Raw genomic sequence first — 17,138 nt, 5'->3', positions numbered from 1 at the left:
GTAAATTGCATTGCAGGTTCATCCTAGGCCTTCTTGGGAGCCAACCAATACCATCCTTTAGTATAGCTCTGGTAGATAGACCAAAATAAAATAAAATAAAGGCCAATACATAACATGGTCAGATTAAATAGAATACACTGAAAACCAATAAATACATGTTCAGAATTAGACAACTATCTATTACTACTAGCAGTGATCCAAGCTGAAGACTTATGAATACTGTTGTTTCTCCCCGAAGGAAGTAATCTGCTCAAGTATGGAGATAGTTGGCAGCCATCATCAGCTCCAGGGTGAGTTCAGGCTCGATATGGAATTCAGTCTCTTTGCCCCTGAAAAATGGAAAACAAGAAATAAGATCGAGAGTTTAATTGCATACTTCTACCAACAAACATTGTATAATGGCAGGCCATGACGAGTCTAAACAATAGAACAGAGGTAATCAAAAAAACTTTTACCTATATATACCAGGTTATAACACACACACACACACACACACACATATATATGACTCATGCTAATTACAAATTAGAATATTGACCAATCACAGTTTTCCAAAGACAAATTACTTTCCTTTTTAACTTAGGAATCGTGCACTTCACAAGACGGAATAGCACGTGTTTGACAAATACTGCCTCAGTATCAATACATGCAGTTTTAGATAATTGAGCTTAAATTATGGAAAGTGTGTTTTTGATTAAAATGTCTTTCATGTGCATAAGTAATTGCAAATATCCCAATCATCGTCTCCATTCTCCCGATTCAGAATACATTCAATATGTGTGCTGCTCGATCCCAACACATTATCAATTCAATCGGTCGTGGCGGCGGTTACAAGTCTACCAGCCGTTATCACCCGCGTCCTCCGAAGCCTTCAATTGCCTCTCCTCCTCATCACCGTTATAAGTTCTTGCAACCTCATTTGAGTCCCACCACCGGAACAGCTGGAGGCCCAACCATGGTGATTCGGGATGCAGAGCATCCAGAGGTTTGTACTCTTACACACGAAATTCGTTGATATGGGTTTCATTTGATTTCGGCTTATTTTATTTTATGTGGTATATCATCAAGCTTTGTTTTGGGAATTATGAGTGGGGAAGTTTAAATTTTATTTCAAAGGGTTTAGCAATTTCATTCATAATTTATTTATCGGTTAGAATTGTAAGATGATAAATTGAAGTCCAATCGATCCTACGTCGAAGGCGACAGCGGAGGAAATGGTGGCTGTGACGAAAGAGATGCCAAGACGAACAAACAACGGCCGTCGCCAATTTATTTTCTTAATAGCTGTCTTTGTCAGCCTTTAACTCCCGTCCAGCAGAGTCTCGAAAATCATCGGAATATGGGTTTCGATGGCGATGGCGGATGAAATGGTGGTTATGACGGAGGAGATCGGAAGATAAATGATCAACAGCCGCCGCCAACTTGACTGATTTTCTGACGAAGGAGATAAGTTGTTCTACGGGAGATTTGGAATAAGAGGGTAAAATTGGAAAAACTGCATGTATCATTAAATGGAGGGGGCATTCTTTATGAGAATCCCAAATCAGGACATCTAGAACTCTACTTGTTTGAGATGAGTTATGAGTAGCACACTATTACCCCTCAAGACCAAATATCAGTAACTGCCAACTAATTGCGAAAGTGGAGCCTCTATACCTCAGAAATGACAAAACAGACAAGAAAATAACCAAAACATTTATGATACTATCAATAAGTGGAAGTATTTGAAGTGAAATGGATAACAAACCGATCAACGGAAAAATAAAACAGCACCGCAGTCATACAAGCAATGCAACAGATTCTAAATTTTTCAATTTCAAAATGAAATGACAGCGGTGACAACGTTATCATCGAATAAACATACAAGATGGTCAGGCTTCATTTTTACAGGGAACCAAAATTCAGAATTTATCAAAACTAAGTACTAACATACCTGGAATATTGCAGAGACCAATAGAAATACTGACAGATCTTTTCGAGAATTGTCGTGCTGATCTCGGGGAATGTCACCTCTCCGAGTTGACTTTCAGCAAAACCCCCTAATTAATCAATGACAATAATAAGAGGACAAATCAAATTAAAACCTAATCAAATAAAAATAATCTTCACTGAATTGTGATAATGCATATCAAACTAAAACGTATCACGATTACGGAATTATTACAATCTAGAGGTAGAATAGAAGAACAAACCTGGAGAAGTGAGCATGTTGCGAATTGTGTGGGAGACCATGGCTGCTTCTTTGTCCACGACGAACTCGAATCCTTCAGCGCTTATCAGCTTCACTGTATCTTCCTTCTTCATCTCTCTGATGATGATGATCGCTCCGATGAAATGATCAAACCTAAACGAGAATTGTACACGTTATGATATGGCGATGACACAGTATCGAGTTGCGAATCTGTTTCGGCGATATATATACTAGTTAGTGGAAATGGACGGTAAAATGATACCTTTAAAAATTAGTACATATATCATATAATAATTATATAATAATAATTTGTATTAAATATTATTAAATATATGTTAAAAGAAAATTATTTTAATTTTATATTAATTATAATTATTTTGATTTTATTTTAAAATCTAAATATTAGAATTAAAATTTTATTTTGTTTTTAAAAATAATAAATATAATAAAAAATAAAAATTAAATATCAAGATTTAATTTGATAATAAAATTTATAATTGCATCTAATCAATTTAATTTTTCTTATTGTTGGAAATATAAGATATACTCATTTTAATTAAAAATATAACGGATTTTTATTAAAAATAATAGTTTAATAAAAATTTAGAAAGAAAATAATATATATTATATTTAGATTAGATTTTTTTTTAATAATATGTTCGTTTGAATAGGAAAATAGAATATATGTCCGTTTTAATTATGAATAGAAAAAAAATATATAATGAATTTTAATTAAGAAAAATAATTAATTATTTGAAAAATAAGATATGCAATAATAGAATGTTATTATGGTGGGAAAAAAATCGATCATAATAAAAACAAAACAAAACTTTTCCTGATTAAAAAAAAAATCAATCGATCACAATAAAAACAAAACAAAACTTCTATTAATTAATTAAATAATTAGTAGTTGTATTGATGAGGAAAAAAACCCTACCGAAGCTTCTTTTTTAAAAATAAAAAACAAATCTAGCTTAGCAAAAGAAAATCGTACGAGAAGTTTTTGTTTTTACGGGTGTGAATTTAGTATGGTGCATATAACTATATATACTCGTAAAACAAAGATAAAAGAGAATAGGAATCTCATATGATTAGGATTAAATAATTTGTATATGATTAGGAATAAGTAATTGATAGAATTTTATTAGAAATCATTATTTTATTGTGTTTTGATTTCTTAATTAGAATAGGAAAAAAAATATTAACTTAAAATTGTAACTTGATTCCTAATTAAACTCAAAAGCTTGATTCCTAATTAAAACGCCATGTGTCGGATGTTGATTTGACAATAAAATTTTCAATTAAATTGCAACTGGAACAAATTGAAAAAGTTCTCTCTATTGTATATAAGATACTCTAAAATAAGGGTGAGTATGGGTTGAATTGGATTTGACAAGAAGGTGTTGGGTTGGGTTGAATTTTCGAAAATTTTCTTGTGATCCAACCCAACCCAACAGGTCAAATAAGTAAGTTGGATTGGATAATTTATGGATCGAAATAAATTTTACAAAAAAGATTATGTTGAAAATCTTAACAAATTAAACTATCTTATAAAGAAATAGAAAAAATTGATTAGTTTTTCATGCACTTCAATTTCCGTATACAAAATATCATAATAAATTTTAAAAATATTATGGTAGTATAATTATTTGTACATATATATTATCATAAATTTTCACCCAACTAATAAATACTTTTTCCGTATTTAAATAGATGACGTTTTGATCTTTTAGATTTATTAAAAATTGATATATCTTATTTTATATATATATTGATGTATAAATAATAATTTAATTTAATAAAAATGTGGATTGGTAGATTAATGAATTGGATTAGATATCTTTTGTCGAATTCATGACCCACGATAAAATATATGAATTGGATTGAATTTTTAATATATTTTTTTTCAAATTCAATTCAATCCAACCTAAAATCGATTGGAGTTGATTGGATCTGTTGGATTGGTGGATTTGGTCGCACCCTACTCAATCTTACTCTAAAATACAAACTGCTTTTGTCCTGATGTAGAACTAAATGGGTTCCCTTTCTGTATTGGGCTTTTATTGCGCCAACCAATCATTGGGCCTACTTTACTAAAAACATTTTAAAAATAACGGCGTGGCAAACACTAACGTGTACACGGTCCACACGAAGAAAAACACTCTGCCAGCCTGCAAATGTCAGATTGCCATCTCATTTGCTTCTTATAAATACGGCGCCGTTCAATCACAAATATTAATAATAATTAAAATAAATAATCTTACGCAATACATATTTATAACGTTCATCGTCAGTCAGGTACAGATCAACGCTCTCCACCTCTACCTTTGTCATAACTTTTTTACCATTTCTATAACTTATTTTTTTCATTTATTTTCGGCGAATACGAACCCTAAAATCGAAAAATTACCAAGAACGGAGAATCGCATTCTGTGAAAAAGTTTGGTAATTTACCCTCTTCTCTGACTATCCTAACTTGGGTAAGCCTAAAAATTCTCAATTGATTTTTTGTATGATTGTTTGTTCATGTTCATTCGTTTTTTTGATCTAGTTTCTTTTTTCTTTTTTTTTTTTTTTTCTGGATCAGGTTTTGACTGGATCGGAGAGGAGAAGGGGATGGCACATAGAGTGGATCATGAGTACGATTACCTGTTCAAGATTGTGTTGATTGGTGACTCTGGTGTAGGTAAATCCAATATCTTGTCGAGATTTACGAGAAATGAATTCTGCTTGGAATCAAAATCGACCATTGGGGTTGAGTTTGCCACCAGAACTCTTCAGGTACATATATTCTGTGTAGTTCTGTATAGATTATTGTTTCGTTCATTCGTTCATTTGTTTATGGAATAATGCCTTGTTAAATTGGGAAATTTTGATTCCTTTAATAGTAGCAGAAAACCAATGCGTGTTGCCGGCAAACCCATGTAGTTTAGAATTGAGGATTACATGTGTGTTTTTAGCTTCAGGACTATGCGTCAGAAGGGTACTCGAAGCATCATAATGGCTTGTTCTTTTAGTAATTTGAAAATGATAGTCGACGCCTATCTAAGATCATGTTTCTCTAATAGGGAAAACAAGTCTAAAGATCATCGTGAAATAATCTAGTGTCTCCTCAGTGCGTATAGTTGAAGTTATCAAATAAACTGATCAGGTTTACCTATATTATACGTCAGTTTATGATCATTTGTATATATGGAAGCATACCTTGCATTAGCAATTCTGTTGACTTTATTCGTGTATGTCAGGTTATTTTCATTTTGTTTGTTTAGGGATAAAACATAATATGAATTTATATTGGAGATTGCATGGTGGTTTGTGCGAAGCTTAACTAAATTGCTCTAAATTTATAAATACAGATAGAAGGAAAAACTGTGAAAGCCCAAATATGGGATACAGCTGGGCAGGAACGATACAGAGCTATAACCAGTGCTTACTATAGAGGAGCCGTCGGTGCACTTCTTGTGTACGACATAACTAAAAGGCAAACCTTTGACAATGTCACAAGGTGGCTTCGTGAATTGAGAGACCATGCTGATTCAAACATTGTAATCATGATGGCCGGAAATAAATCCGACTTAGCTCATCTCAGAGCTGTTCAAGAAGGCGATGGTCAAACTCTGGCAGAGAGGGAAGGTCTATCATTTCTCGAGACTTCAGCACTAGAAGCAACGAATGTCGAGAAAGCGTTTCAGACCATACTAAGTGAGATTTACCATATCATTAGCAAAAAGGCGTTGGCAGCCCAAGAAGCTGGTGCTACCACTGCCATTCCTGGTCAAGGGACATCCATTAATGTTGCTAATGCATCTGGGAATGGAACTAGTAAAGGATGCTGTTCTACTTGAGTTTGTCGTTGAGAAGAACAGAAAGAATTTTCTAGAAACAGATTTATCTTTTCTTTTTCCCTTTTCTTGCTTATCATTGTTTTTCAATTTTTGGGCCGAGGAAGTGACGTGTAGAATACTTCTTTGTTTCATCGGGTTGTGGTATGAAGCGTGCAAAATTTAAAGAAATCTAATGAACAGTGTTGTTAGCATTGCAGGATTGTCTATCTGTGTATATTTATGATGGTGAAAATTGTATTTCATGTTCCTGTATGGCTGTATGTTCACATGGGGACCTCTGAACAAAAAGACATTTTAATTTTGCAAGATTAAAACTGCCAATATGGTGAAGAAGATATCCACCATTACAAGTTCCTGCTGGAACAGCCTTCAAAAATACAACTCCTAGAATGTTACTCCATCTATTTCCGGATGGAGGTAGTAATTAATTACTCCATCAATCTAAGGAGAAGAAAAATAAAATTGAAAAGAAACTAGTTTCAAGAACATGATATTTTAAAATTCTCCTCTGTTAAATTATTCTATAATAATCCTCACGCAACTACTCTATTTGTACAGTCGCATGATAAATTCCGTGTTTTTTCTTACAATATTCCCTAACCTTGGTTAGTATTTCAGTTGAACTAACGCCAGCCTCAGCTTGGATGTGGCAAGTCAACAGGACCTGTCCGAGCGTTATAGTCCAAACATGCAAGTCTAGAATCTCTTGAACTCCTTTGATGCATTTCAGATCATTTTCCAGCCTAGAAATATTGATCTCCTTAGGCGTTGTCTCCATTAATATACCAAATAAATTCCTAAGCATCGGAATCGTAGTGATTAGAGCAAAAGTCGCAAAGACGATTGTGCAGACAAGATCGACGACCAGCCATTCTGGTTTTAACCACAAAACTGCTCCAGCAATCATAACCCCAACAGACTGAATTAGATCGGCCATCACGTGAAGATACGCCCCTTGTATATTAATGTTAAAGAACTTGTTCTTCTTTGTCGGCTCTTCATCCATTTCAACACATATTTCATCCTTTTCATGGTGATGATGATGATCATGGTCATGATCATGTCCAGATGAATGGTGATGAGTATGACCATGGCCATGAGCATGAGCATGATCATGACCCAACCATGTAACCATTACAAAGTTGACAATGAATCCGAAAAGTGCTATTGCAAACATGAGCCTTCCGTTTACGTCTGAATTTGCAAGAAAGATTCTCTCAACTGCTTCTTTTATTAACATGACAGACATTTGCCATATGAGCAGCACGGAAAACAATGCGCCGAGAATTTCGAGACGTCCAAAGCCGAAAGAATACTTAGCCGTCGCCTCCCAACCTGAAGCCCAAACTGTGAACAACGCGATTGAGAATCCTGCAACATCTGTAACTAAGTGAGCTGCATCTGTGATTACAGCTAGGCTGTTGGCTTTGAAACCACCTACAATTTCTATGGCGATGACCATTATATAAAAGAAGATGAGTCCAGAAAGCTTCGTGACTGATTTAGATCGTTCTTCAGACTCTAGCGTCTTGTTTTCGTTGAAGAGGCCACATACAGATTTCCTCGATGACTTTCGTGGCTTGGAATGAATGTCATTTCCTGTAGAAGATAAGACATCCATTTCAACATCCTGCTTGTGCTCCAGCCTTAAAATTGGGACATCCTCCTGCTCCATCGGCTTAAGAAAACATGTAATGAAGATTTTAGTGTTTGGATGCAAAGATAACTCCAGAAAGTAGAGAAAATAATGAGATAAAAGTCATCGGTTCTGAAATCTGATGATATTTTCATTAACATACTATGTACAAAGTAGCTCAAAGAACATCAAACAGCCAGTTATTATTGTAGTGGAAGTTTGAGATAGTGAAAAATGCGCATACCTGAAAATCTCGATTACGAGGGGTTGATAATGATTGGGGTCTGGGCGACCTTAAAATTGGGACGTCCTCCTGCTCTTTCAGCTTTCACAACATGCATGAAAACTAAAAGATTTGAGTATTTGGATGCAAATAAAGCTCAAGAGAAATAAAGCAACAACAGAGAAATGATAGAAAAGTCATCAGTTTTAAAATATGATGCTATTTCCACAACCTACTCTGTAGCTAGTATTTAAATAGATTCTGCGGATCATGAGATGTGACTGACTAATTTACAAGCACTATGAGTGCTGAGACAAAATTTGTTTAAAAAAGATGCTGATGTGTATCGCCATGTTAATCAGTTTTGATTATGATTGATAACGTTTTTCAACACTATTTCAAAATTAGGCATATCGAAACCAGTGTTTCCTATATATAAATGATAATAGAAATTCTAAAAGTAAGGCTTTACGAAACTAAAACCTAAGGTGGGATAGTGGCATTAATAGAGGAGCAGTGGCAACAAGCAATTATTAAGTTAAACAATATTCAGGGAGCAAGTTCAAGTGCTCACATAAACAAGGAATAACCTTTAAGCCTCAAATGAAAAAACCAACCAACAACCATTCTTGTAATGGAACTTTGAGATGATGACAAATGTGTATACCTGAAAATCTCGATGACGAGGGGTTGATAGTGATTGGGGTTTGGGCGATCTTAAAATGGGGACGTCCTCCTGATCCATCAGCTTTGACAACAAGTAACAAAACTATTTGAGTGTTCAGATGCAAAGAAAACTAGAGAAATGTAGAGCAACAACAGAGATATGAGACAAAACTCAGTTTTGAAATCTGTTGCTAAATCCACAACCTAGTCTGTACAGAGCAGCTAGTATTAATGATAGATTCTGCCAAGAATCTTGAGACGTAACTAACTAATTTACATGCTCAATGACTGTTGAGACAAAATCTGATTTAAGGTGCTGATGTGTATCAACATGTTAATCAGTCAGTTTTTATAATGATTAGTGAACAATGAAAATATAGACGGAAATTTAAAATTGATAGATGAGAAACCAGTAACACGATAATAGGAAAAAGTGAGGCTTTACGAAACTGGAAACTAAGCATAATGGCATTAAGAGAGGAGCAGTGGCAGAAATTATTAAAGTTTAACATTCAGGGTGCATATTCAAGTGATCACATAATCAAGGAAGAATCTTTAAGCCAAAAATGCACAAAACAACCACCAACCATTCTTGTTATGAGAATTTGAGATAGTGACGAGCGTGCATACCTGAAAATCTCGATGACGAGGGGTTGATAGTAATTGGGGTTTGGGCGACCTTAGAATTGGGACGTCCTCCTGCTCCATCTGCTAAGAAAACATGTACCGAATTTGAAAAGATTTTAGTGCTTGGATGCAAACAAAGATCAAGATTGATGAAAGAATGATAGAAAATTTATCAGTGATAAGCTCTGATAATATTTTCAGCAACTTCCTCTGTAATACAAAGTAGCTAGTATTTATGTTGAGATGTAACTAGCTAATTTACATGCACAATGAGTTAGGATGCTAATGTGTATCACCATGATAAAATTGCAAATTTGACCATCACTGTGACTCTGTGGAGAGAAAGTTGATCACAGAGAAACCAATATTTCCTGATTATATAAAATTTTAGGGATTGAAGCATCAAAAGTACAATGTAACGAAACAGCGATTGAATAGAAGTGAAACGCACATTAGACACAGGGTTTTAATTTTTGCTGCAGCCACAATCATGCAAACATGTTTCAGAGAATTATTCAGTGGGATTTATGTAAAACCAAAAGGATAGTATAGCAGTGTTCTAATAATAATAGAACCTCATGGGAGGTCACTAACTCTTATCTTAAAATACCATACGTAAACTTCAATTCGAAGTTTTCCCAACAGAGTTACGACGGAATTCCATTCTGAAATCTAAATCCCATTCCTCAGAAATTACCAAGCCGTAAATATCTCCAAAATTTGAATTCTAAATTCCATTTCTCAGACATTCCAAGTGTTCACATGAATGACCGACCAAGGAAGGAACTTTATAAGCTACATATGAAAAACTCAAACACCCAGTTATATTGCAATGGAAATTTGAGCTAGTGAAGAAATGGGGGCATACCTGAAATTCTCGATGACGAGGGGTTGATAATGATTGGGGTTTGGGCGATCTCATGATGATGATTATATATTATGTAAGTATGGGATTTTGCACGTAAATGGAAGATTTTCCAACAAGGATTAAGGAAGAAACGTCTGCGAATGGAAACAAAGATTGACTCCCAATCCGTCCACCATGAAAGAATTTATAAATGGGAAGAGATCCAAAATGCATAATATGGAGATCACAGGCAGGCAGGCGTGCTGACTGATTCATATATATATGGAATGAATGGATGGATGATTCTATGCATTTTCCACTACCTTTTTGAGAGTGAAAATGACAAAAAGAAAATGAAGTTTTATTATTCCTCATGTTCAAAAATGGGCTTCAAAACTTAGCCCGATTCGAATAATGCAATTTGGGCCAAATCTAGGTTCTTATAATTTGATTAGGAAAGTGGTTAATTCCATGGTCGTCAAGAATGAGCTCCTTGCTGTATGTAGGTGCGGGCGGTCCTACGCGTTGATAAGACAAAGTGTGTCGCCTTTTATAAGTTAGAGTGTAACGGTTGGTGTTATGGGTGCACCGTGTCAGTGCGTAGCTGCAATTTTAAAAAAAAAAAAAATCCATAGTCCTCTAAAATATGAAGAAAAAAAATATTGAGATGTATAGTCCTCCAGGTTTAGAAATTTGCACTTTAGTTTATGTTATTCAATATTATTTTCGTCTCAAGTATGAACTTTTGTTCCTTTACGTAAGCACGGCGCAAGTTGCTTTCTTGGACTTCCATATAACGAGTTTGTGGGCTTATAATTGAAATTGGGCCGAGAGTATCATATTGTAAATAAAATTAAACTGCCGAGAAAACCAATTCTTAGCTAGCAAGTCAGTATTACATCAAGCCACAATAATCATAACCACAAACTGAACTAAATTTTTTTTTAAGGAAACTGCACTAACTTTAACTAAAGTACAATGTCATCGACGTAATATGCATTAGTAAAAAAATGAAAGACCCCTTCCTCTCCTCCCCCCTTTACCTTACTTACCCACCTAATTCCGACAACAATTCCGTTCTTAATTGCTCTTTAATTATTCTTTAAACATCGGCATTTATTAAGAATCTTTGTTTCCTTAAAAGTGGAAAAGCCAGTACTCGACTATGAACAGTCGTTTGTGTCTAAATCCCTCTTTGAAAGAGTTGGATCCCATAACCTTGGATGACTCAAAGTTCTCGGCTGAAAACGTAGTAAACCCAGAGATAGCGGGGAAAATTTACTCAACCAAGAGAGTTCCCTTCCACATTATGAAAGAGTTTTTGAGAAACTTATGGTAGTTGAAAACTCTCTTCATCAAAGACGCCGGATTCAACATTTTCACTTTCAAAACTAACTCAGTGGAAGACCATAATTTCATACTGAATGGCGGTCTTTGGTCGTTCCAAGGAAAATTACTCGTATTGAAACCCTTCAACAGCTCCATGAAGCCTGCAGAAGTGGATTTCTCTCAGCAAGATTTCTGGATTCAACTCCACGGCTTACCATATTGCTGCTTGACAGCCGACTTGGGAGAAGTACTCGCCGCTAAAATTGGCATCTTTAGGGATGTTGATGACAGGAGTGGACGTTTTCTCAGAATTAGAATTGGAATCGACGTAAACGAGCCGCTTCAAAGGGGGCTCCCTCTTGTATACTTGGGCATTAGTCATTGGATCTCTCTGAAATATGAGAGGGTGACGGACTTCTGTTTCATGTGTGGCAGATTCGACCACAAGACCTCGGAATGTCGACAGAGATCTGGAGACAGAAGAACCCCTCTTCCCTTCGGATACGGTCTCAAGGCAGGAGAAGGAGAGGTTAACTTTCCGGCCAACAAAGAACGAAATTCAAAATCTAGAAGGGGCTCGTCGTCCAACGCTCAACGGAAAGAACAAAAGTTTGGTCCATGGGAGAATTCGGAGGATACCTCGTTCAATCCATCAGCTAACTCTATAAACCGCGTGGCAGGAACGGCTATTGTCAGAAGAGAGACTGGCAAAATCGCCGCAGCAGAGGATTCTCTCTCTTGCCCCCTACTGTGTCACAGCGATTTGATCGTTGTACTATGCAACTTGTTCAGCTCAAAATGCCATCGTTCTAATCAGACCGAAAGAGAAAGGAGCCATTAGAGAATGTTAACCATGAACCAACCGGGGAAGATGAGCCGAACCATAGGAGAGCCTTTCTAAGGAAATTGGATCTCAGGAAACGGGCCAGAATAGAAGCCGAAAATCTAATCATCAGGGCCCATCCAATTTTAGAACAAGCCCACCTTTGTTCAAACCCAACTGCTGTCCCAACTGCCCAGAGCATAGTCAGAGCAGCCCGTCTTAAAGGGGAAATAAACTTTCTTGAAACCCATACAGAGATTAGATCAAGAAGCTAGAAACCTTGAACCAGATTGGGCTGTAGACTTGGGCCGCCCCACTGTTGAGTTTACTTCCTTAGAAGCCCAAGGCATTCAAAGGGCCCAGGAGGCTCGGACTGAAGGAACGGACCAATTTGAAGAATTAAATCCAATGAGCATCTTCGACCCAAGGTTAGCCCGCCCCTCGCAATTGTAGTCTTCACTAGCAGGAGCCCCAAACGAGCAGCCCGACTCCGACAATCTTTGCAGTCGATAGCCAACATAAACTTGGTAGGGGAAAGGGACTTCTTGTTTTCTCAAGCCCAACCTCATCAGGCGGATCCAACTGAGCCTTCATCTTCAACCCACGGTAATCTCTTTCTGGGAAATCGCTCTTCATCTCTGCTCGGCAATGAACTAGATGGAAACGACAACCAAGAACTTCCGGAGGCGGAGGGGAAAACCCTCTCCCGACTCTCGCCATGAATACAATCGCTTGGAACTGTAGAGGCTTGGGCGGTCCTACAAGATTCCGAATCTCCTGAAATTAAAAAATTTCTGGAAGCCCTCCCTTATATTTCTTTCTGAAACAATGAAAATGAAAAGGGATCTCGAATGGATTCGATGTAGGCTCTCATGGCCTGGATGTTTTGGGGTAGACAGAGAAGGGTTCAACAAAGGTGGACTAGCTTTGTTCTAGAGTGAAGATGTAGCGGTAAAAATTATTTCATATTCCCACAATCACATTGACGTTGAAATCGATGGCTCATGGCGTCTCACTGGTGTATATGGATGGCCCGAGTCGGACCAAAAGTGGAAAACAAACAGATTGTTGCGTACACTCAGTCAAGGGGCGAATTTCCCTTGGCTTATCTGTGGTGACTTTAACCAGATTACCCATAACTCAGAGAAGAGCGGCGGTAACACAAGATTAGAGGAACAGTTGGAAAGCTTTCGCTCGACCCTTAGCGATTGTGGGTTACGAACCTCCCCTTCTCTAGTTTTCCCTTTACCTAGAGAAGCAAGAGAGAAGGACAAGATGTCACTCAAGAAAGGTTGGACAGAGCAGTAGCTGATAAAGTGTGGGCAAGAAACTATTCGAAGGCGGAGGTACAGGGTCTCAGATCATGTCCCGATCTTAGTTTCTTCCAGCAGGTCTGAATCCACAAGTCAATTCCTCTTTCTTTCGTTATGAAATTTGTTGGAATAAGGAAGCAGAATGTACAAATCTTGTGAAAACTAGATGGACTATGGACCCTAGAGCTACTTCAATTTCCGATCTCTGGGCTAAGCTGAGTAAAAGCAGGGCCAACCTGGTTCACTGGAAAAAGCATCATCCCACAAATTTTGGCCACCAGATCAGACGGAAAGCTGCTCAACTTGAATCTTTCTCAAGCCTTCCTTTAAGAGATAAAGAAAGAGACAGAGCACAGGTCCTTCAAAAATAAATCCTTGACTTGAGCCATAAGGAATCCGACTTCTGGTCACAGCGCGATAAGGAACACTGGTATAAAGAGGGAGCTAAAAGCTCTGCATTTTTCTTCAGCCAATGGGAGGAAGAAGCGCAATCGTATAGAAGGATTGATGGATACTAACGGAATGTGGCAGTCAAACCCGACAGTGATCTCTAATCTTGTAGTGGAATTCTTTCAGAACTTATTCAAAGCAGACAGACAGAGTTAGACCCTACCGGTTTTGGAAGCTGTTTCGGCCAGAGTAACTGAGCAAGATAATTCATTCCTCACTTCTACAATCACAACAGAGGAAGTCACTGTAGCTCTCAACAGTATGAACAATAAATCCCCAGGGCCAGATGGCCACTCCCCTAGATTCTTCAAAGCTCACTGGGAAACTATCAAAGAAGAAGTAACTTCCAGCTTAAGGGATTTCATAGAAAGTAGAGAGATTCCAGATAACTTTAATCTGGCTCTTATTGTCTTAATCCTAAAGTGAAAGCTCCTGAAAGGTTATATGAATTTCGACCGATTAGCCTTTGCAATGTAATCTATAAAGCTGGCCGCAAAAGTCCTTGCTAATAGATTGAAGTCCATCCTGTCTAGCATTATTTCTCCAAACCAGTTTGCTTTCCTGTCGGGACGACTGATCTCGGACAAAGTGACACTTGCATATGAAATCACTCACTTTCTGAAGTCAAAAAAGACTGAAAGCTCCGGATGGTGTGCTATCAAGATTGATATGACGAAGGCCTTTGATAGAGTTGAATGGGACTTTTTGAGAGGCATCATGAGAAGAATGGGGTTCAACGACTTGTGGATTGCATGGATAATGAGATGCGTTGAATCTATCAAATCGGCTGTCCTAATTAATGGAGTTCTGACTCCCGTTTTCAGCCAGAAAAGAGGACTCAGGCAAGGAGATCCTCTGTCTCCGTCCTCTTTCTGTTATGCTCTGAAGCTCTGTCGTCTTTGATTTTAAATGCAAAGCGCGAAGGGATTCTAACTGGCTAAAAAATATCGAGGGACAGCCCCAGCGTGACTCATCTTCTATTCGCCAACGATAGCCTTTTCTTTGCAAGAACAGACGTTGCTGAATTTGCAACCTGGAAGAACATTTTTAATTCGTATGAGAGAGCATTAGGATAAACTCATAAACACTTCCAAATCAGGGGTCTTCTTCAGTCCGAATAGTTCAAGACAAGTCGGGAGAGAAACTAAATCAATCTTAAACATTGATGAGGTAATTTCTTTGTGGAAATATCTAGGCTTGCCTCTTCTGGTTGGTAGTGCTAAAGTCATCAATTTCAAAAACATAGTCAAGAGGATATGGAATAAATTGAATATATGGACAACGCGGTTTCTCTCAAAAGCGGGAAAAGAAACTCTTATTAAAGCAGTAATCCAGGCTATTCCCCCTTACTCGATGACTTGCTTTAGCATCCCGATCAAAATTATCAAGGAAATTAAAGCTGCCATCAGATGTTTTTGGTAGGAAGGTAAACGGAAGATCCGCTGGGTCAGCTGGCAGACCATGTCCCAATCAAAAAAGAATGGAGGACTCGGATTCAGAAACTTGAGAGCATCCAATCTAGCGTTCCTAGCAAAACAAGGATGGAGAATTGTCCAAGATCAAAACTCTCTTCTAGTCAGAGCACTCAAAGCAAAAATATTTTCCTTCAAATTCATGTTCGGAAGTGGCTACAGAGAACAATCCTTCTCTGGTCTGGCGTAACATTCTCGAAGGAAGGAATATTTTATTGAGAGATAGCACCTAGAATGTCGGTGACGGAGCATGGATCGCTATAGGTCAGGATAATTGGATTGCAAAGACAGATAATGCAGGAAACATCATCTCAAGCCTATCCTCTCAGGGCATTACTAGAGTCAGTCAGCTCATCAATTCTAGCTCTGGATCATGGAACTCGGAACTGGTATTTTCTCTGCTGCCACCAGTCCTGGCCTGGGACATTTTGGCGACTCCCATCGCTCCTGGAAAAAGGACTTTCTCTCGTGGAATGGCACCAAGAATATAGCTTTCTCTGTGAGGGTGCATACTACGTTGCCTTAAAAGACATTCAATCCAGAAATCCCACATTTTGCCCAAAGCCAGACTATTTTTATGGCGAGTTGGCCATCAAAGCTTAGCCACCAAAGATAATCTAGCTCGTAGAGGAATCTCTGTTAATAGCATTTGTCCAGTATGTGATCTAGCTCCTAAAAACCTTGCCCACCTTTTGATTTCTTGCGAATGGTCGACTAAACTTTGGAAGCTGTTTTTACCGCAATTGAATATCTACGCATGGTATAATGAGGATTTTTTTCTCGCTTTATGCACAGCTCTCTACTTGTTTAAGTATGGATAATTGGAAACTCTTCAATCTACTTTTATGGCTTATTTGGAAGAATCGTAATCGGGCTTGGGCTGATTCGATGTGTGCCTCCCCTCTTTCGGTTCTTACAAAAGCCAAGAAGATTTCTTCTGAATTTACAGCAGCAGCATATAGCAACAGAACTTTCAGCAGCGGGAACAGGCAGCATGCTAATCCATGGAGTCCTCCCTGTCCAGGTTTCCTAAAGATAAATTGTGATGCAGCACTTTTAGTCGACCAAAGAAGATGGGGCACAAGAGTGGTGATATGAGACCATCAAGTTGAAATCATCATTAGTCAGTCCACGTACAATGATAGATCACCGGACATCTACCAGGCCGAGGCCTCAGCCATACAATTTGGAGTGTCTCTAGCAATGTCAATAGGTGCAACCAAAGTGATAATTGAATCGGATGCACTCTTGCTGATAAAAGCGCTAAACTCCTCAGACAGCTGTTTTTTGTCGTATCGGGAAATCTTGTACAACATTAAGTCTTTGGTGACTTCCTTTGATTCCTGTACTTTTGTTTATACTATCCGAGATAACAATCTTCTCGCACATTCAATTGTAAACTCGAAATCGAATGTGAAAGGGTGATTGCCAACCTATTTGTATCAAAGTGTCATTATGGCTTAGTAATCAAAATTATCTCTTAAACTCAAAAAAAAGTCAGTATTATATCAAAAAAAAAGCTAGCAAGTCATGGTGGATTTGGCATACCATCAGTGGGTCACATCACATGACCCTACCCAAAAGATTCTTTTTTCATTTTTCAATCGAAGTTATTTAAAGTGATCCCATAAGTACATAAAAATGACTTGATAGTCATTAATTCTATGTAAATGACTATATAATCCTCTGGGTCTCAGTTGTAGCTAGTGGTGTCCC

General features: G+C 37.6%; 3 protein-coding genes across 3 annotated transcripts; 1 reads left to right on the top strand and 2 right to left on the bottom strand.

Moving 5' to 3' along the window:
* Positions 1-250: 250 nt before the first annotated feature.
* On the bottom strand, positions 251-2,304 carry LOC139882679 (uncharacterized). Its single transcript, XM_071866959.1, has 3 exons — positions 2,193-2,304; positions 1,934-2,039; positions 251-329 (listed from the first exon to the last, which is right to left on the bottom strand). The coding sequence occupies exons 1-3, from the start codon at positions 2,302-2,304 to the stop codon at positions 251-253; spliced, it is 297 nt and encodes a 98-aa protein (XP_071723060.1).
* A 2,503-nt stretch (positions 2,305-4,807) lies between these two features.
* LOC139882681 (ras-related protein Rab11C) lies at positions 4,808-6,036 on the top strand. The gene is made up of 2 exons (XM_071866961.1): positions 4,808-4,972; positions 5,548-6,036. The coding sequence occupies exons 1-2, from the start codon at positions 4,808-4,810 to the stop codon at positions 6,034-6,036; spliced, it is 654 nt and encodes a 217-aa protein (XP_071723062.1).
* A 541-nt stretch (positions 6,037-6,577) lies between these two features.
* LOC139882684 (metal tolerance protein B-like) lies at positions 6,578-7,711 on the bottom strand. Its single transcript, XM_071866963.1, has one exon. The coding sequence runs from the start codon at positions 7,709-7,711 to the stop codon at positions 6,578-6,580; it is 1,134 nt and encodes a 377-aa protein (XP_071723064.1).
* Between the last annotated feature and the right edge of the window lie 9,427 nt (positions 7,712-17,138).

Source organism: Rutidosis leptorrhynchoides, unplaced genomic scaffold, assembly GCF_046630445.1.
Source record: "Rutidosis leptorrhynchoides isolate AG116_Rl617_1_P2 unplaced genomic scaffold, CSIRO_AGI_Rlap_v1 contig3, whole genome shotgun sequence".
Classification (NCBI taxonomy): domain Eukaryota; kingdom Viridiplantae; phylum Streptophyta; class Magnoliopsida; order Asterales; family Asteraceae; genus Rutidosis; species Rutidosis leptorrhynchoides.
Note: the sequence above shows the minus strand (reverse complement) of the source record. Positions and strands in the feature narration are given on the sequence as shown.